Source organism: Dermacentor albipictus, chromosome 4 (assembly GCF_038994185.2).
Source record: "Dermacentor albipictus isolate Rhodes 1998 colony chromosome 4, USDA_Dalb.pri_finalv2, whole genome shotgun sequence".
NCBI classification, from domain to species: Eukaryota; Metazoa; Arthropoda; class Arachnida; order Ixodida; family Ixodidae; genus Dermacentor; species Dermacentor albipictus.
Window position 1 is genome coordinate 45334865 of NC_091824.1, and position 12658 is coordinate 45347522.

The 12658-nt window shown below is 42.1% G+C and overlaps 1 protein-coding gene across 7 annotated transcripts in view; it reads right to left on the reverse strand.

Moving 5' to 3' along the window:
• Positions 1-204: 204 nt before the first annotated feature.
• Positions 205-12658, reverse strand: part of LOC139059068 (E3 ubiquitin-protein ligase TTC3-like) — a 181445-nt gene continuing 168991 nt past the window's right edge. For 6 of the 7 annotated variants that reach the window (XM_070536921.1, XM_070536920.1, XM_070536916.1 and 3 more), the window contains 2 exons: positions 2370-2600; positions 205-415 (listed from right to left, as the gene is read on the reverse strand). In XM_070536921.1, the coding sequence (XP_070393022.1) occupies positions 326-415; positions 2370-2600 (321 nt within the window). In that variant the 3' untranslated portion in view covers positions 205-325. The remainder of the gene's footprint in view (positions 416-2369; positions 2601-12658) is intronic. The other variant, XM_070536919.1, reaches the window with a different exon arrangement.

Below are 12658 nucleotides of genomic sequence, written 5' to 3' on the forward strand. Positions count from 1 at the left end.
AACAATTTAGCAAACTTTAGTTTTAATTACACTGAAGTCTGGTGCAATACCTACTGTCCTTGCAATGCCTTCAAAACTTGCCACATAACATTTTTCTGGTCCACGTTGATGAGAGAATTCTTAACAGGCAAACCAGATTGTTCTTGCTTTCTTTAACATGTACACAGAACACAGTATGATGAGGCTACTGTGCAACAAAATGGGTCACTTGTAAAAAAAAAGCCATTTATTGCAACTTGCAAGGCCACAAATGTTATTGCAACTTATGTGCAATAAATGTACAAAACCAGGTCTGTAAAAAAATAGGCTCCCTTCAGGATGGTCATTATCCCAATGATGGGAAGTCTTTGTCCGATAGAGTGTGCGCACGGCAGTTGGGACAAGTGTGGTCCGTCTTGAACCATTCTTGCAGGCACTGCAGACGAGAAAAGCAAAATTTCGGGTTCCACATTTTACAGCAACACGCTTTTATAACCGTAAAAGACCATTTACTGTTATACCCCTACTAGATAACAGTATTATCTGCGCCCATGTTCATTAAATGCTGTAAAAAAGATACTGGACACATTAGTCTCCAGGATTCATTTATGAAACCTTTGGCGCAGTATGTTACCCCCACTTCACACTGCCTCCATGAAGAGGAACTGAACAAAGTGCTACAGTAGAATCTCGTTAATTCGAACTCCAAGGTGACCAGAAATTTATTCGAATAAAACAGAGTTTGAACTAAGGAGAACCCTTTTAAATATAGCACCTAGCCAATTGTGCAGTACAGCGTGCAAGACCAAAATAGTCGCTGGGCTCCGAGGTTTCACCTGGGAGCCCAGTGCACCGTAAGTGTGCAATTTTCTGTGGGAACGAGGGTGACCAGAAGAGGATGGTGGCTTGACAAGCACAGTACTCCCATGTGCTCAATGTTTGAGATGACGTGATCCAGCGTACGCTAGGAGGGGAGCATAGGTGAGCGCAACATGATAAAGTGTGTGCTGCTCTGCTTGCTCCAGTTAGATCTTGGCTTCCTGCGCATCTTTCCCGTTCATTTTTACTATGGCTAGTGATGCACCGAACACTTGCCTTTCTTAAAAGCTCTTTAAAACCGTTTGCACCCTTTGGGACTTATCTTGTTCCACAACAATAGTCATTTGACTTCCTTGTGTTTCCTTTTCGAAAACTCTGCACTTGTTAGCGCTTGCTGCTTTCCTGTCGAGAATGCTGTCATGCTAATAACATGCATGCCGGCCTTGAAATACCGGGAGTACATTGTTAAAGTAAATGCGTACGAGATAAGCCCCAAAGAGCAGTGCATGGTAATCGGAGATTTTGTTCGAAATAACCATTGTGTGTTTTTTGGAGTTTTGCATTCATGGGAGTTTTCTCTATTCAAATACACGGAACCTTGCTGTGTCCAGGAGAGCAGTTTTCATTATCCATGAATTAGAATCAAGAGACTTCACTGTAGCCAGCTGTGACTGATAACAACATCGCATTCCATAATTTATCGTGATGCTACCAAATTGCCTTCCTTAAGATGTTCCATATCGCAGAATTGTGAGCAGACTGCCAAACATGTATTTATGTGGTTTCTGATGATGATTTGGGATTTTTATGGTGCAGCAGTTGTGCAGGCTATAATGCGCCAAGCGTCTCATGCGGTCTCAGGCTCATGGTGCCATCTACTGAAGGTGTGGCAAACAGTACAGTTTCTTTCCTCCTACATCCTGCTGTCTTTATCCACTGCCCAGTGCAGCACTTCTGGACACAAATGCTGAAGGAAACTTGCTGAACCAGATTCCAACTGCTTCAGCTCTGTGGCTACCTGTCAACTATGATGAATGGGGTAGCACACAAAGCTGACAGAAATCTTGCCAAAGTCATTGCCTAAAGCAGCAAGCATGTCTGTTTCTCAAAGTAGATACAAGTTTACTTATTACTTGTGCAAGGGCTGCAACCAAAAAATTCGGGCTCCAATTTATGAAAAAGTAAGGCCCTTACACAATAATATACTGTGTAGTATATACAACACTGCACTCTTATTGTGTGTGTGTGTGTTTGCTGATTGCCTTTTTTATAAGTCTGCATTATTTTGTGCTCATTTTTATACATGAAGCCTGACCAACTTGCTTAGCTTCCCATGTTAAAGTCCCTCTTTCAAGTATACTTCTGCAAAACCTCCCTCCATACTCGTGCTCACTCTCTCACCCAAATGCACCCAAACAAGTACATGTCCTCAAACACACTCACACATACTCCATCACGTACACACTATCACAGCATTCACAGACTTTCAGGTTCTCTCTCTGACACCTACCCTATCTTACAAACATGCAATTGCATGTACCGAGAGACACAAGCAACACTCTCACACGCACCCTTTCGTGGAAGCGGTGCCCGCAAGAGGTGCGCATCTCCCTGTTGAGGCCATTGAGGTCCTCCAGGCAGATGCTGCACTGAGTAGCACGGCCGTTCCATGAGTGCTGCGGCTCATGGCGGCTGGTCCACGTCTTCTGCTGCTGCTGCACAGGCGGCGGCGGCTGTGGCTGGGACATGGCCGTCTGGCTGGGCCGCATCGCCTTTAGCACAAGCCGTGGCTTGTTAGGCTGCTGCGACAAACGGCAAGTAATAAGCTGGGACACACATCTAAATGCAAAAGCATTCTTACGGGTTTACGCAAAGACTGCAATACAGCCAAACTTTGTTATAACAAGCCTGCATCTGAAAGAGGAAGAAAACCTTAATTATACCCAATTTTCACTATAATACACGGTTATATCAGCAAAAAAACAAAGCATGCAAAAGAAAGAAGTGACACCTCGGAAGAGACAGCAAAAGGACCTCCTGTATATTTTGATGACCAATTGGCGGTTTGCCCTGCTGGAACGAGGCATGGGAACAATAAATTACATATGTGTGCCTTGTAGATGCTGATCCATAACCATGCAATCAGTCTGATGGCATGGCATTGACGACACTGGCTAGCTGGCTGTGGCCAAGCCATGCCACAGGCCAAAATGTGCAATTTCGACTTGCTCTTTGTCAGGGATCTCCAAACTTTTTGGTCAGAGGGCCAGATTGGTAACTAGTGGTGGTACCAAGGACCAGACAATTATTATTATTATTATTTGTAGAGTGCCTTGGGTCACCTACACAGTCGACTTTGGTTAATTATAACTTGGTTAATTCTATTAGTCACTTCATTGAAATGCAATGGAAAGTCCCGGCGAGAAACTACACATTGCTAGTGAAGAAAGTTTGTTTACTTTAAATGCAAAATCATGTCGCTTCAGTTAATTAAAGCCCCACCTCAATCCCCTCATGCACACAGTGCTTAGAAAAACCTTGAAAATGCAAGAAATTCAGCAGACGGCATTACTGGTTCCCAGGAGATAACAGTCGCGGCAGTGACTGGCCCTGCACCGATGACGGCAACTTGCGCTGGACCTTGGGCGACATGTTTTAGAGTGCAGATCTTAGGGGCCTATTCTTGCGGCGAGCATTGACGTGCCTCAACGTAACCATGCAAACGAGCCCAGCGAAAGATAAGCTGATGTGGCGCACAGTGGAGGATGAAAAAAGTGGCGACAGCGAATAGGTGCAAGGAGGAAAGCGGAGATGAGTATGGTGAAAGGGTGAGGGGGAAAGCAGGGTGCCGGCGGTGACCAGGCATGCGGCGAGCGCAGAGACAAAGTGCTGGCGCGGGTTTCGGACCCACTGCGCCGCCGCCGCTGCCGCTGGAGAATATGCTCCGTGTGAACCAAACATTCCTGTGTTGACGCTTTCATTCTGAACAATGAGCGACGCTAGTGAAGTATTAAAGTGCCAAACAGACGACACAAGAAGAGACACGGAACCAGTGGAAATGCTTAGTCTGTCTCTGCAGAGGCTCCGCAATGCTGCCGAGAGCACCCTGTCGTTCAGAATGACATTTTTTGCTACAATGCATCAGGAATTAAAACACCTAAACAGCTGCACTCAAAATTTGCATTAGGGAGTGCTGTAATCGTCGGTGAAAATTTGTTTCACAATTTTGTCAGCAGTGACGATAGTGCTGAGGCGTGTGGGCCACCGGCCAAAGATAACCATGTATAGTTACTGTAATACTGCGTTGAAGTAGTTTGTCGATGATGGCAATCTTAATTTCCTGTCCACGCACACCTACACACATGGATAACATATGGTCGATGGTTTCAACTTACAATATTGCCACACTCGACGTGCTTCTGGACACTAGCACCATCCAGCGCCTAAAAGAGGAACAACTTTTCTAGTTTCACTTTCGTTTTTTTTTCCACAATGGGGGAAGGGATTTTTAAAGCACCTTTTAGCTGTGTGTGACAAGCACTCGTAGCTTCCAACATGGCGTTGATGCTGCACGCAGCTGCCCTTCAAAAACAGTGAATTTCCACGATTTCAGGTGAGTCAGAGTGAAAATTTTGTGATGGTGATAGCAGCATCAGCTCAGATGATGATTCTGATACATCTAACTGTAGAACAAACGGCGAAAGTGTGTCGAATAGCCTCGAAGCATCGACAGGTACCTGCTGGTAAGTTCCATTTTCTACTCCAAACCGTATTGTCGCGGCCGCGCTCAAACCTACAGATTTCCGGTGTGTTTTAAAAGTCACAGTCCTCATCTGCAGGGTGTCAATGTCATTTGGGCAGGATCACTTGCCGGTGGCGGCGATGCAAGGAGTGTAGTTTTGCACGAGATGAGCTGAGAGTTGACCGCGGCATTGGGCTCTGTAGTGCGGCAGTTTGCACAGTAGTACGATAGCTACTTGGACTAATTATTTATTTATTTATTTATTCAAAAGGACCTTACAGGCCTTATGGCAGGGCATGAAGTAAGGGGGGAGGGGGGGGGGGGGCATATTGAACAGTAAAGGTATAAAAAGTACAAATTTCCAACAGGAATAGGGCTACAAAAAGATTACCGTGTTACACAATATTGAAGGCAAAAGGAATACAAAGTAATATCTGAAGGCACACGAACCCTTGTTACTGTTAACAGAGCAAAAGGAATACCATATATGAAAATGATATACAACATGGCAATGTTTTTCTTTGTGTGTGAAGAAGTTCTAAAGATACAAAGCTTTTATTTGCAGGAATGTTGTATATAGCATTTTTCTTCAAAATGTAAATTTCGAAAATTTTTTATGTTCACTTGGTGCAAAAACAGCATCTATGCTTTTTACTAAGTTTTCTCGTTTTTGTTCGAAACATTTTTATTAGATAAATAATTTTATCAATGAATCGCTAATGAATGTTTGCTTGAAGATAACACCATTAGGAAGCCCATTCCTTCTCCTACAAATTGATACCATACACTATAATATCAAGCATTTGCTGTTGCAGTAAACAAAAAATCTACCCAAGAACTACCCAAAACTATTAAAAACTGCCTATTTTCCTGCAGACAGGAACGTATTTAACCCTTTAATCACCAATTACGATCGATTGGCAATAAGTGTGTGAAATTAACATCATTTTATGCCAAAGTGCTGGTAACTCTATAGAAAGCAAGTCAAGGTTCGAGAACGACTGTTAATTTTGTTATGTATTGACCCACCATAATTACACAGTAATTAAATATTCATTTAATGTACAGTAAATCACGCGATGTTTCAATAAAAATATTGAATCGCCCACTCAAAATACGTGCACAGGTTAATTATCAGGTGCAAGCATTACAAGAAACAAAAAAAAGAAGATAAAGATCTCTTGCAATTACTACTACTGAAATGCCCCACCTCAAACGTCTCGTCCAACATGACAGTGCCAAAGCAGTCGTCTGAAGTGATACATTTCACTGGGAAGTGAAATGGGTGTGCCTTAGGAAAGCACAAGGCCCAATTTACTTAGTCTACTCCTTGCAACGTGCACAGAAATGGCAAAAATAAGTTACGTCCACAAATGTGCACGCCATGACTGAAGGGGTTAATTTGCTCACTTTTCTGCCATTTGTCAATTCAACATTTTGGATAATTCAACCAACACTTGTGGTCCCACAAGGGTCAAACGAATGGGAGTCGACTGTATTAGTGAAAATTAATTCATAAACACAAGTAACGGTACAGGGCATAAATTAGAATGTTTATTCTGCTAATTAAACATGCTTCCAACAAATAATTTTCATATTTAATTAGTTGTGTTGACTTTGCGGCATTAGCATTCAGAGAAGGAGCGAAGAATTATTTTAGAATTGAAATTTAAATTTCATCACCATGTCCTTGTGCGATGGGTATATTACTTTGAAATAATAATAGAGGTTCAGGGTGGAAAACAAGTTTGTTCACCTTACCCGCTACAGCACGCGGTTTTCGTACTTGTTCACCGCCATTCTATCCGCGCCAAAGACAAAGACATCTACAGGACAGAGAGGTGGTCCGGGAGGTGTCACCATTGTCTTTTAAGGGGCACATTGTTTTGTCATAACTGCAACTTTGGTAATTCTATGAATTTGATTTTCCTGCATAATGATTACGTTTCAGTAGTGTAGAAGCGTAGGCAATGAATCATCAAGCCCGCACAAAATTTCTAGGCAGTCACAGTCGTTGTGAGTGCAAGTTGAAGCCAGCTCATTAGAGTCTAAATTTCAGGCAATCCTTACATCCAAAGGTATCCGCTGGGCAAATGATGCGACTGCCAAAATAATAGGTATCTGATACCTGAACACATTGCAATTTTACCAGCTCTCGCTGATTCAAAAAGACTCAAAAGTTCAATTATTTTGTTCCAGAAGACAGGAAAATCCAGAAGGCGCAAAATAAATATATAATGGTAGCCCAGTTAGCATAGTATAGCCGGAAAATATTTCTTGCAAAAAGCTTTGCGTTCCAAGGTCAAAAAGGTTGCTTTTGGTGGTCGGCCAGAAACCATTTGTGATACATCATCAGATAGCGCTACATGTTGGCTATGCATGTGACAAGTTACAAAAACGTATTTTTTAAATACAAGAAATTATTTTTAAAGATGTTTGTATGTGGATCGCGCAGGTAGTATAAATACAGTAGAACCATGTTCACACATTTTGGGAAACACCATGAGAAAAAACGTACCAACCGGGAAAACGTATGATCCGAAGTAACTAAAAAAATTTGACACTCTACTATTGCTGACATCTACGTAAGGCGAAGCATTGCGCAAATCACTGCGGCTTAAGGAGACACCCACGCAGGCCGAGCTGGCGGCCCCAGATGCGTTTTGGTGTCCTCCTATTGCGTAGTGTTTTAAAAGGGTGATGGGAAACCGAAAAGACACCTGAGCTGGTGGGCGATGCCGCTGAAGCAAAACATGTTGCCCACATCGTGCTGCCTGCAGCAGGGAATGGCGGCACATTTGTATTATCGCCTACTAAAAGCATGCAGTACACTACCGATGGCCCTACGCACCATGCACTGTAAAGGAGATAGGTGAAGATGCTTATCACAATAGGTTTGGTGGCGACAGCTGTGAATGCGGCGTGCGATGACTGGGGCAGAGATTTGCTGGTACCGGAATAAGAAACTGTGCGTGCCGTCATTTTCACGCTAGAGGGTTGGCTATATACTGTTCTCGATTGCGCATGCCTCATGCATTTTCTTGTTTACAGGGGACCTAGTGCCCTGAAAACATATCATATGATCGCAGTTCTGAGATTTATTGAACGTTGGTGCCGTAAAATCGTGTTTTTCGGTGAACCGGTTAATAATGAGCGTAACTCTGGTGGGTCATTTATTAAGTTCTCAATGGTGAACTATGGTGACGAGAAACTGTTTGTAATGGGAACATATCAACAAGGTTCTACTGCAATGCCATCTAGCAAGGAGAGACTGTCAATAAAGTGAGCCCGAGAAACTGTTGAACCAACTCTGATTGGCTTTTATCATTAATACAAAGACGAATGACGTCAAGCACTGCAGCCTTGACTCGCATTTCTTTTTCTTTCCGAGGAATGCAAAAAGCAGCTGTCAACTACGTCTAAGCACATCATCCTCAGCAGGGCACACAAATTTTATAGATGAGCATGTTCAGGCTTATGAACAGCGGCAACGCATCACACCACAAGACCTTGTTGTAGGTGTTCAGTTGCGATTATGAAGATGTTTTCTACTTGCACTGTCTCATGACAGTCTTTGAATTCCAGGGAGCAGGGCACAAGGTGCCCTGCTCCCTGTATGTCACACTGCTTTCTACGTCGCAATGCGACAATCTCTTCAAATGCTTTGTGTGAACGATACCAGTGCTTTTTCTGGATTTACTAGTGCCTTAAGCATCAATATCTCTTTTCATAAAGTGCAGGAAATGTACATTTTCATTTTAACTCTGCAGGACTCCCTGCAAAATTTAACACATTGTGATATTCTATGTGCAATGGATGTATGGTTCATCTGACACACAACAAGCACAAGCTGCAATGCGTTGGAACACGCATCTTTTGGCAATAAAACTCAGACCATGACACCGTTTCTGTCATCTGTGTTGCAGATGAAGCCAGCTTTGTCGGCTGCATTCCAGGCCAGCAAGTTTGGACGCACGTCAGAGAAAAGCTGGTGCTGGCGAAAAAATTCCAAAAATAACTTTTTGTGTTTAAGAAATACCTTTTTATAATGTCTCACATGAATAGCAGACATGTAGAGCTATCTAATCACATATTACACATCTTTAAGCTGAACATCAAAGCTACGTTTCTGACCTTGAACACAAAGCTTTTCGCAAAATAGAAAAGTGAACTTTACAGTTATTTTTCAGGGGATGAGCTGAACTTTCAAGGTTGAAATATTTTCCAGCTATACTATGTCAAAGAGTCTACCCTTCTACATTTAATTTGCGGCTTGTGGAATTTTTCGTACTCCAAGGAAAACAATTCAAAATTTTCTATTTTATCGGCTTTCCTTGTTCCAAAAGCACTCGAAGTGTTCAATATCTGCAATATTGGTTATTTTGGCAGTCACATCACTTCATTGTCTTACCACACACCACTGGAATGACTGAATCACACAACGTGCCTTTGAAAGAAAGAAAAATGTTGATTGATGCCTTCTGGCTCAGCTTGGCAGGAAACATTAATTGTCACCAAAATGCTATAACATTTTTGGCAAAAGAAATAAATGTGTAGAACGAGTTTTGAACTCCAACAAGCGTGTAAATTTTTTCAGCTATACTTGAAATGTATGAAGAAAAAAAACATGCTGGCTAATCTGGCATGGAATGTGCCTGAAGTTAAAAGAATCTGAGGTACGTAATCGGAAATGATTTATGTGGGAACTCCCTATTTGGATGATAGCCACACCGCATTAGCTTGAGAAAAAACACATCATCATCAGCCTATTTTATGTCCACTGCAGGATGATGGCCTCTCCCTGTGATCTCCAATCAGCCTTGTCCTGCACCATCCGATACCAACTTGCGCCTGCTAATTTCCTCATTTCATCACCTTACCTAGTCTTCTGCCGTCCTCGACTCCGCTTCCCCTCTCTTGGCACCCATTATGTAACCCTAATGATTTAATGGTTATCCAACCTACGCACTACATGGCCTGCCCAGCTCCATTTCTTTCTCTTATTGTCAATTAGAATACCAATTATCCCCATTTGCTCTCTAATCCATACCGCTCTCTTCCAGTCTCTTAATGTTACGGCTAACATTCTTTGTTCCGTCGCTCACTGTGTGGTCCTTCACTTGTTCTTGAGCGTCTTTGTCAATACTGACAGAAATTGACAAACATTGAGCCCAACTAAATCTCTTCTAAAGCATGTAGGAACTCCACAATAGTTACAGAGAACAGAATACGAATCAAGCTGACACACATGTCAATCATGACAGGCAACAGCACTGAAACAAAGTGCAAAGCACAATATGCATGAAGTTGTAAAGAAAATTTTAAACAATTACCAAGGCTTTAAATATTCTATTAAAAATGATGGTGGCTGCTCAGTACAATGTATAATATAGTATGAGACACTGTACTATCGAAATGGCACTAATCGAAACAAATACAAATTGCAACACATTAAAGCAGTAGCAGCTGATTAACAGAAACATCAAACACAACAATCATGCGAATAAGTAAATGTGGAATAGAATTTCCCAAAAGGATCAGCAGGGAAGAAAATATTTATATATTTACACAAGCACATTCGCATATTAACTTAGTTAGAAATGGAAAAGCATGTGACGACCGCAAGATGCTGTAAAGGACACTAAGCAGAATGCACTACCGTATATGCACGATTCTACTGCAGCACAGATTGCAACGCGCACTTATATTAGTATCGCCTAAATATCCAAAAACATAACTGTGTGCCAATTCTACTGCAGACATGAAGTAATGAAACCTGAGTGGACACATACTGTGTTGAAACGATATTACGGAACATATAGAGGCATACAGGCGCACACAGCCGAATCTTAGCGACTAGTGGCTATCGGAGTCCGACGACACCTCCCTTTCGCTGTCTACCGACCACAGAAGGTCATCTTCAGTTCCATTTAATGCATTATAAATGCTACACTCCTGGAGGCTCGCGCAACCATAGTCTCTGGGAGTACATTCCACGCACCATGGACCCACCTTGCGACGTCTCAGAGTGCCGCTTTCTTCAGACGACCCGTTCAGTGTCATTGTGGCTAGCTAGTCTGCAATGAGCTTTTTTTTCCCTTCTTTTTTTATTAAGAATTGGTTTAATTTTGGTTTTGCATAGAATTAGTTACGATTGTAACACACATGCAAATTTTAACGCACCTTTTATTTAAAGGGACACTAAAGTGAAAAGTGATTTCTTCTGCATCAGTAAATCACCGTTCTACAACACCAAAAACACCACTCTAACAACGATAAGACGTTTGGTAAGCCAGAAAAAGCGCAAGAACCAAATGCGGGTGGCGACGCCTACTTAAGTTCCCGCACCTGGGGGCTGTGACGTCTTGGATTTTGATGGCATCTTCTAGGGCCTACAAATTATATATAGCGGTACAGATTGACTACATTGTGTTCTAAAGTAACCAAATATTAAACATGCCAAGTTTTGGGAACCTTTATTCAGCCAACGCGGCCCAAATGCGAAAACAAACTTTGGAATCCCTGAGGTCACGCTGACGTACCGGCGCTCGCGTTTCGGCGTGAAATTCAAATACTGATACTTGGACCTTCATTTTCTCATCTAATATTCAAACTATTTTCTTGAAATGACTGCCTGCAGGTTTCTCAAACAATGCTTTATTGGTCTAAACTGATTTATTGTTTCCCTTTAGTGTCCCTTAAAAAAAAAAAAAATGCGCTTTAGAATTGTGGAGATACGGTATATTTGAATTCTTGAAAATTGTCTGCCAGTTCAATTACTTTTAATTGAAGGGAAGCTGGCAGTGCGCCCAAATCGCAGTAAAATGAATTTTGGAACCTTTGCAGTTTGTCCTTCCTGAAGTCAAGGTCAGAGAACCACTCACACCATTGTGTGGGCAGACCGCCGAGGATTCTGGTCTCAAATGGGGAAGGAAATGCTGTCTTAAGTCTCCACATTGATCCTTGAACAGCAGTGAAACTTCCCCAAATTTAAATTTTGCACCTGCTTCTCAAAAATCTGCAATGTTCACCTGAAGCCATGTAGAGATCATGAATGAGGTATGCTTCTACATGCAGTTTTACGTTGAGCTTATTCACGTGGCCCATTATGTCGATGCAAAAAGGCCAATTTTCAGAGCCACTCGTAACCGGACGGCAGTGGCTTGGAACCGATCCTTTTGTGCAAGAAGCCCTTTATTAATTCCCTAATGTTAAAGAAATGGGACAAGCATTTTCTGCAGCTCAGTCATGAAGCTGCCGCATGATACATCACGTCAACTAACTCGGACTGCATCACATTTAAAAATTTACGAAACTGGCAGCGGCTGAACTCGAACGACCTCATAACATTAGCAGCTGAAACAAGTCTCAAAGCACAGGACACGCGTGCATATTTCACACCGAGGGTCCGCTTGTGAACTGTGCAGTGAAAAAACACTGGCTTTTATTGTGCACCGCTTGTATTATTTGCTTAAGTTTTTTTTTTAACGCTGTCATTTGGAGATCGCTGCTCTTGGTGAACAGTAAACAGATTATTTTTAGAACATGGGTGGGGGCCACACATGGTCCCAAAATCATGCTACGGCAGCTATCGGTCTGTCCTGCAGATATCACTATTGATACTGATGAGGTCTACGGATAAGAAGTGGCGGAGGCACTGGGAAGTCGGAATAATCACATAAGCACAAAAGGTTGGGTGCATGAAAAGTCGATTGTTGAGTGTACTCAATATTTTCACCACTCGAATATATATATGTGCAGGTGCAAATGCAAACAAAAAATTGGCTTTGCTATAACTGGTATCAGGTAGCATCACACATTCCCAGTTTCATCTTTGCAGATCAATACTCTATTGAAGTGAAGCTTGACCAACCAAATTTTAATTTTACATCATTATATAAAATAATTTGTTACATTGAAATTCAACTGTATTCATTACATGCCGATGTCAAGAAAAATCATTTTACAATTACTTCATTATTTCCCATAATCCAATATACCAGCGTTTGTTTCGACTGTATAGGCTCGCAACAGACAATTGCTCACTTCCTTTATGCTGTCAACATGGAAACAGCCCAGTATCTATCTGCCCGTTCCTGTAGAGCAGCACTCTATCGT